General features: G+C 39.4%; 3 protein-coding genes across 8 annotated transcripts in view; 1 reads left to right on the plus strand and 2 right to left on the minus strand.

Annotated features, from left to right (window-relative positions):
- The window catches only part of LOC100636564 (transcription initiation factor TFIID subunit 3-like), a 6,155-nt gene extending 1,053 nt beyond the window's left edge, over positions 1-5,102 (plus strand). Inside the window, exons 3-10 of the mRNA XM_011409925.2 lie at positions 341-565; positions 775-2,828; positions 3,838-4,060; positions 4,248-4,395; positions 4,450-4,501; positions 4,564-4,727; positions 4,796-4,908; positions 4,953-5,102. Of these exons, the coding sequence (XP_011408227.2) occupies positions 341-565; positions 775-2,828; positions 3,838-4,060; positions 4,248-4,395; positions 4,450-4,501; positions 4,564-4,727; positions 4,796-4,892 (2,963 nt within the window). The 3' untranslated portion in view covers positions 4,893-4,908; positions 4,953-5,102. The remainder of the gene's footprint in view (positions 1-340; positions 566-774; positions 2,829-3,837; positions 4,061-4,247; positions 4,396-4,449; positions 4,502-4,563; positions 4,728-4,795; positions 4,909-4,952) is intronic.
- LOC100635095 (very-long-chain 3-oxoacyl-CoA reductase-like) lies at positions 4,973-6,775 on the minus strand. Its single transcript, XM_020002705.1, has 10 exons — positions 6,538-6,775; positions 6,449-6,495; positions 6,329-6,404; positions 6,172-6,282; positions 6,056-6,114; positions 5,931-6,010; positions 5,803-5,884; positions 5,560-5,625; positions 5,358-5,507; positions 4,973-5,260 (listed from the first exon to the last, which is right to left on the minus strand). The coding sequence occupies exons 1-10, from the start codon at positions 6,740-6,742 to the stop codon at positions 5,153-5,155; spliced, it is 984 nt and encodes a 327-aa protein (XP_019858264.1). The 5' UTR covers positions 6,743-6,775; the 3' UTR covers positions 4,973-5,152.
- A 73-nt stretch (positions 6,776-6,848) lies between these two features.
- LOC100636816 (very-long-chain 3-oxoacyl-CoA reductase-like) overlaps positions 6,849-7,672 on the minus strand; it is a 4,865-nt gene continuing 4,041 nt past the window's right edge. For 4 of the 6 annotated variants that reach the window (XM_020002684.1, XM_020002679.1, XM_020002671.1 and 1 more), the window contains exons 10-11: positions 7,100-7,193; positions 6,849-7,019 (exon numbers count right to left, since the gene is read on the minus strand). In XM_020002684.1, coding sequence (XP_019858243.1) covers positions 6,909-7,019; positions 7,100-7,193 — 205 coding nt within the window. In that variant the 3' untranslated portion in view covers positions 6,849-6,908. Of the gene's footprint in view, positions 7,020-7,099; positions 7,250-7,298; positions 7,365-7,492; positions 7,575-7,619; positions 7,655-7,672 lie in introns of all 6 variants that reach the window. The other 2 variants (XM_020002665.1, XM_020002658.1) reach the window with 2 other exon arrangements.

A 7,672-nucleotide genomic window follows, 5' to 3' on the forward strand; every position in this document is an offset into this window, starting at 1 on the left:
TAAGCAAAAACTGCAGCTACATGGACATGAACATGTTTCCCTTGCATTGAGAGGTGATAAAGTTTTAAAGGTGTTGTTTATTGCATTTTTACAAGTTTTAGTGTCAAAAATTTAATGTCTTCAGAGTTCACGCATTCTTATCTTTATGACTCTTATTGTTCATATATTCCTTCCTCTCTCTCTCTCTCTCTCTCTCTCTCTCTCTCTCTCTCTCTCTCTCTCTCTCTCTCTCTCTCTCTCTCTCTCTCTCTCTCTCTCTCTCTCTCTCTCTCTCTCTCTCTCTCTCTCTCTCTCTCTCTCTCTCTCTCTCTCTCTCTCTCTCTCTCTCTCTCCCTCTCAGAGGAACAAGATGACAATGAAAGTGGTATACACATGATAACTGAGGACGATGACACTGCGATAGCCACGCCTACCAGTCTCAAATCCCCGTCCGTAACAGGAGGTAGCGCCGGTTTACCGTCGTACGCTCACCTTCGTACACTCAGCGAGGCCGATGAAGAGGGAGGGGCAAGTAGGAGGAGCAGTTCCTCAGATGAAATGTTATCTACTAACAAACCTACTGAAGGTATCAGTAATGAATGTAAATCGCACTATGTTAAATTGGGTCTCTGATTATTGCTGATAAATATGTTGTGTGTGTCCTATTATTTAAAATGATTTACAATAAATTGAATTTGCAAACTATATGCAATACAGTGTACAATGTGCTAAATCCTAGAGCTACATGTACACATACATGTACATGTATGTGTATTTTTACTTTTGTTTCATTAGTAGGAGGAACTCAGTTATCATCTACTGCTAATTCACCAGCTGCTCCTTTAAACAACACAAACCATCCTTCTCCTCATCTTCCTCCTGCTCATACTGTTCATTCTATCTCTTCTTCCCCACCTCCTCCCCCTCCTTCTCTTTCTCCTCATACTGTTCAATCTACTTCTCCTTCTCATAGATCTCCTCCTCTTTCTCCTTCTCCTCATACTGTTCAATCTATCTCCCCTTCTCCTTCTCCTCCTCTTTCTCCTCCTCATACTGTTCAGTCTACACCTTCTTTCCCTCCTCCTCCTCCTGATGTTGTTAAGGATGTTGTTAAGGAAGACCTTCCTCCCTCTAATCCACCTCCTTTGATCTCGTCAATCAAGGACTCAAAACCGGTCAAACCTGTTCCACGCCCTCTCTCTATATTATCTGATTCTCCTGTGGGGACCTTGAAATCTCCTCCTTCTTTCCCGCCCCCTCAACTGCCTCCGTTACACTTGATGAGTCCAAGGGGACCTCCCCTATCTCCTGCCCATGTGTTACCTCAGTTGTCTCCTTTTCACAAGACTCCACCCACTAGTCCTTTTCTCTCAAAATCTGTTCGGCCAGTTTTGCACCCTCTAAGTGGAACCCATCAAACTGACGATAACAGTCCAACTCGTTCCCCCACTGTCAGTTTCCCTTTAAGAACAGTGTCGGTTAATGTCCCTAAAGTTTATCCTCCCTCTCCTCCTCGCCCTCTACCTCCAGCTGCTCCACCCTCCCTCCCTCCTTCCCTCCCTTCCTCTCTCCCTCCTTCTCCTCTCCCTCCCTCTCTTCCTCCTTCTCTCTCTCCTTCTCCTTCTCCTCCTCTTCCTGATCCTAAAAGACCAGAGCCTGTGAAGGCACACATAGAAAGCGATTTCTCTTTCTCATCTTCGTCATCTTCTCCCTCCTCTCTTGCAGACTCCATTAAGATCCCTCTCCCTAGTTTAGATGATGATAGCAAGTCTCCTATCCCTCCTCCCTCTCTCCTTCCCTCCCTCCCTCCCCTTCCTCCTCAATCAACTCTATCATCATCACATCTCCCACCAGTCACATCTCACACTTCCCCAATCTCTCCTCAAACTCTTGCTCCACTCCCCCCACGTTCCGTTGGCTTTCAGACCACACCCAGTCATTCTTTGGTCCCGCCCACTCATCCTCTCCCTCACTCATTTGGCTACAGTAAAGACAACTCTCCGTTATCAAATCAAGAGGAGGAAGAGGATACGAGTGAGAGCGATACTTCTGAATCGACAGAGTTTCGAAAACCGACTCCTCCTCTTCCCCCAGCTCCGTCTCTGCTAGTAACCTCAGAACCACCTGCCATTGTTCCTTCTTTGTCTCCTGGACGGCCATTGTCTCCTCCTCCTCCTCTCTCTTCGCCGTCTCATTCTCTGTCACTCTCTCCCTCCTCAACCAGCTCACAGAAGCAAAGATCACTGACTATCAGGATAAAGAAATCAAATTTGTCCCAAGACCTTTCCAGTAAAGAGCAACAACTTGGGAAAGGAGGTACGACTGATTTGATAGTGTCTTCATCAAGCTACAAGAAAGTTGATTCCATTTTGCCCTTGTCTCCTCCTCTTCCTCCTGCTCCTCTCCTCCTCCCTCCTCCTCCTCCGACTATCATTACTACATCACCATCAAGACTCATTGGTTCTTCTACTAGTAAGCATTCTTCCTCAATCTCTGTTAGCAAGGGAAGCGAAATGATTGTCGAGACAGCTTTTATAAAGAACGTTGATTCTATTGAAGCCCCACCAAGCTCTCTTTTAGTCAAGATACCACTAAAGTACAGGCTCTCCAGTAGATTGTTGATGGCTACCAAGAAGGAGAAAACATCTTCAAGCGAAGAAGAGGAAGAGAGAATTGATAAGAAACCTGTGAAAGTTACAATACCGAGACTTTCGACAGCCGGAAGTAGTGGCTTAGGAGTTAAAATTAGCAAGGAGCAAAGGAGTGGAGGTCATGTTGAAAAGAGGAGAGGGAAAGGAAGAGGTTTGAAGAGATCCATAGCCATCGACATACCTGATGAGCCAAAAAAGGTAATTTACTGTTGTTTCCAATAATGTTTGTGATTTATATTACGTGTATATACTTGTGTGAATATTTTTGTTTTTTTAAATACCTTAGTACAGGGACTTTGGCTCGATTTTGGAGCAACTTTAAAATTTTGTAAAAAATTCAGTTTTAATTGGAATGAGTTCAAACTTTCTACGCAACATAAGAACATGTATATGTATGAGGAAAAATTATAAAAATGGAGAAATCTCACCTAGCCATTTTTGGTGAAATTTTCCCAAAATCCCTGTACTATATAGTACAGGGACTTTGGCTCGATTTTGGAGCAACTTTGAATATTCGTAAAAAATCCAAATTTGATTGGAATGAGCTCAAACTTTCTATGCAACATAAGAACATGTATATGCATCAGGAAACATTATAAAAATGGAGGAATCTCACCTAGCCATTTTTGGTGAAATTTGCCCAAAATCCCTGTACTATATATAGTACAGGGACTTTGGCTCGATTTTGGAGCAACTTTAAATATTCGTAAAAAATCCAAATTTGATTGGAATGAGCTCAAACTTTCTATGCAACATAAGAACATGTATATGCATCAGGAAACATTATAAAAATGGAGAAATCTCACCTAGCAATTTTTGGTGAAATTTGCCCAAAATCCCTGTACTATAGTACAGGGACTTTGGCTCAATTTTGGAGCAACTTTAAATATTCGTAAAAAATCCAAATTTGATTGGAATGAGCTCAAACTTTCTATGCAACATAAGAACATGTATATGCATCAGGAAATATTATAAAAATGGAGAAATCTCACCTAGCCATTTTTGGTGAAATTTGCCCAAAATCCCTGTACTATTAGTAACGCGGTAGCGTTACTAAGTAGGATTCACCCCACTTCAAAATTGCTGCCATGACTTTTGCAGCCTTGCTATATAGTACAGGGACTTTGGCCAGATTTTGGAAAAGCCTCATTAGTTTTAGTTAGATCAATGATGCGTAAATTAGAATATTATGGTTCCATTGCTGTAGAAAATCTCAAGGAATGCTGAGACTAGTAGTAGCAGTAGTTCTTCCAGTGAAAGCTCAGAGGAAGAGATTGAAGTTGAATCGTTCGCGAGTCAAAAGAAAGGAAAGAGTAAGACAAAGATGATCCAGTCTTTAAGGCCAGTCAAGAAAGAAGGAGAGAGAGAGGAGAGGTCTAAAAGTCCTGGTGGACTTAAGCTTCGATTGAAACTACCTCAACAGCCACCAGGTAATGAAGAAGCACATGAGTTTAATTTAATACACGTATGAGTGATGAGAATTAGCTCAAACTTAAAATAACATTTATATAAATAATGCAGCACAAATTCATAATCATTATTATACTATTATGACATCTTTTTTTGCTATTGTCCATCATATGATGCATACAGTATTTGCTTTGTTCCCTTCAATAGTTAGTACTGTTAGTCCTGGTACCAGTTCCTTGAAGAGTAGGAGATCATCATTAAGAGCATCATCTAGTTCATCAACTGGCTCACTCACTAGAGAGACACTAACAGCTCATCATCATCATGCTAAGAAAAAGACTCAAGGAGAAAGCCTGTGAGTTTACTATTAATCTCATGTGAGGTTGATCATGTGATTCATTATTATAAGATTTGTGAAGTCGTCTCCATCAATAAAAGTCCCTTCAATTAATATCAAGAAGGTAGCAAGCAAATACTTTAAATTCTTCATCATCTTCCTCCTCCTCTCTCTCTCTCCCTTTAGTCGGCTCCTAGTCTTGTTATCACTAGTAGCACTCTACAAGGTGTTGTTGGAGGAGTAGGAGGAGCTGGAACAACTCCAGAGGTATACATATGTCCAATCTGTAAGAGACCGGATGATGGGACTCCAATGATCTGCTGTGACAACTGTGACGTCTGGCTTCACATGTTAGTTTGATCACATGGCATTCATAACGAGTTACCATGACTATCATCATGTATTGTTAAACCTGTAGGCACTGTGTTGGACTGGCTTGTGCTCCACCCGATAACAAGAAGTGGTTCTGTCCGCCTTGTTCAAGCAAGAAGAGTAAAAAATTGAAGAGAAGATGAAAACAAGAGGAAGAAAGTAATGAGAGACATTGATGTCTTTAATTTTATTCATTCATTTAGGAGAAGGATTTAAATTCTCATTTTTTTGCTACAAAGAATAGAGAAACCATCCTAAATTTTTTTTATTTCGAAAATTTAACAATAACACTAATAATGTATCATTATTATAATAATTAATATTGTTCAACCAAAACGAAAATTATAGCCAAATCAAAACTAAAGTTAGCGCACAGAAGTGTGAAGACTCCCTTTATTGTTGATTAGCTTCTTTTCTGTTTCTTCTTTATTGCTGTACTCCTCACCTGAGTCATGGCACCGTAAAACATTTTCTGTATGACCCATCCTGGCAATGCTCCAATCAAATACTCCTACACAAAAAGAATCAACTAAGCCCTCCCTCCATCCACACAATGCAGATACATGTATGCACTTAGGAAAGCAAAGTAGCTTCTCGTGTTATATTACTTGGAGGACGTGGGGTATGTATGCGTTGGTGTGATCCCTTAGCCCAATAGTGGCAACAGCTCTTTTTGCATAGGTGACTGGATCAGGAGCAATGAGAGACGGTCTCCTTATACCAGACATTGCAGTAGCAACAAAACCAGGAGAGACACACTGGAATTAAATATTATATTTTAATGCTATAGAATATGCACATCTTAGCAACCTGCACAATGATGCCTTTCCTCCTGTACTCGGTTTGAAGAGCAGCAGAGAAATATCTCACAAAAACCTTCAGAAAGGAGAACATAATTGTACAAAAACCTCAACTATATTATCTGTATACAAAAATACATTAACTTATACTTTACTATTAACAAGAATATGCAAAGCAGCCAACTACTACATGCATAGATGTAGTAATTAACATGAACTATATATGTAGATATAGATACTAATATTTACAAACCTTTGTAGCACTATAGACAGTGAGTAGTGGGCTAGGGGCAGCACCACTCAATGAAGAGATGTTAACAATGATACCTTTCTTCCTATTGCAAAGGAATGGCTATACTGCATGTGTATAGATGGGCTTACTGTTCTAGCATCTTAGGCAGAACAAGATGAGTCATTTGTATCATTGACTGACAGTTGAGCTCAATAATTTGCCTGTGTCTCTATTAGAAATTTATGATAATTGTAAGAATCATATTATATGCTACCATTTCATCAACTTCAGCAAAAAATTCTGGGTGTTTCAAACTAAGGCCAACGTTGTTTACTAACGAGAGAAAAAGTAAATTAATAATAACTATAATATGAACAAGATGTAAGTTACCTAAAATAGCAATATCCAGATCAGATATCTCTGCTTGTATATCATCATAGACACTTTGTCCTTCACTGAAATCAACTGGTATCACACGAACATCACGATTATACTTTGATCCTTGATATTGAGATGATTCGAATCATTGATTTGACTGTACACTTACTGATTTCTTCCTCAACTTTTTCTAGTTTTTCTCTTGAGCGACTCATTATGGCTACATTCAGACCTTGCCTTGCTAGCTGTAAAAAGATGACCTCATTAGTTTTCTATTTTTTTCTCTCACCTCAAGAGCATATCCTCTTCCAATTCCTTCAGATGCTCCAGTAACAACTACATATAACATAATAATCAGTAAATGTCCCTTTTTCTCACCTGCCCAGGAGCCATATTTCTTTATATTAATTCTTGATATGCCCCAAGGAGCTAAGAAATAAGCACAAAACCCACCACTCAGTGCCCACAACTTCTTTAATAAGAAACGAAGCACATAAGCAGTACCAATGACAGCTGCTATGTTCCTGTAGAGACAGAAACGATCAGACATAAAGACATCCACTGCTTGATTCCAATACTCCATTTTGATCGCCCCACTTTGAATTTGATTTTCGTTAACTTGAAGGTGTGGCTAATTAAATTTGGATAGGTCAATATCTATGGATAGGTGCTATATGGGTGCGTACATGTAGATCTTTTTAAATATCGTTTTGTTGTTCTAACATAAATTTCAATCAAAACAAATACTATTAATGTTCTTTCTTCTGTTTCTCGCTCTGCCTCTTTAAGAAATATTTCCTCCTAATATTTAGCATAGGAATAGCTGTCTTCTGGCCAAGAAGCATTTCAACCATTTTCTTCTGCATAAAAAAAAAACAAAAACAAAAAATAATTCATTCTCCTTCTTCTTCCCTTCACTATTCCCTTTCTTTCCTCTTACTTGAAATACATGAGTAAGGCAGCCATTAGTATGATGCTGTAGTCCTATGGTTGCAACAGAAGATCGTCCATAGGCAACAGGATCAACTGCCCACCATCTGACCCTCCTGATTCCAGTAAGTGGTGTTGCTACAACTCCAGGAGAATTGCACTATATGACCAGTACCAGCTCTATCAGTGTAATTCTTACTACATCTTACCTGAACTATGATTCCTTTGCTTTTATACTCTGTTTGAAGTGCAGTTGAAAAATAGAGAACAAATTGCTGCAAAAGCAGAGAGTGAGTGAGAGAGAGAGAGAGAGAGAATTATTAATTTGCAGCAAAAGTTAGTCTAGTATAATAGCCTTGCAATATTAATCAACTCAAGCATAATGCATATCCAATTGACCAACCTTAGTAGATGAATAAACGGTCATTAGTGGTAAAGGACGCGTATTAGCAATAGAGGCTATGTTGACAATGATGCCTTTCTTCCTACAAATGAAAGAAGTTACAGAATATACAGCGCTTAAAACTTACTTTTCCAACATCTTAGGTAGAACAAGATGAGTCATTTGTATCATTGACTGACA

This window comes from Amphimedon queenslandica, unplaced genomic scaffold (assembly GCF_000090795.2).
Source record: "Amphimedon queenslandica unplaced genomic scaffold, v1.1 AMPQUscaffold_13514, whole genome shotgun sequence".
In the NCBI taxonomy this organism is placed as follows: domain Eukaryota; kingdom Metazoa; phylum Porifera; class Demospongiae; order Haplosclerida; family Niphatidae; genus Amphimedon; species Amphimedon queenslandica.

Excerpts from the sequence above, each read along its gene's own strand:
- LOC100635095 (XM_020002705.1), bottom strand. The coding sequence starts at position 6,742 with ATGGAGTATTGGAATCAAGCAGTGGATGTCTTTATGTCTGATCGTTTC. Across the intron at positions 6,496-6,537 it reads GAAATATGGCTCCTGGGCAG|TTGTTACTGGAGCATCTGAA; the intron begins GTGAGAAAAAGG and ends TGTTATATGTAG. Across the intron at positions 6,405-6,448 it reads GAAGAGGATATGCTCTTGAG|CTAGCAAGGCAAGGTCTGAA; the intron begins GTGAGAGAAAAA and ends ATCTTTTTACAG.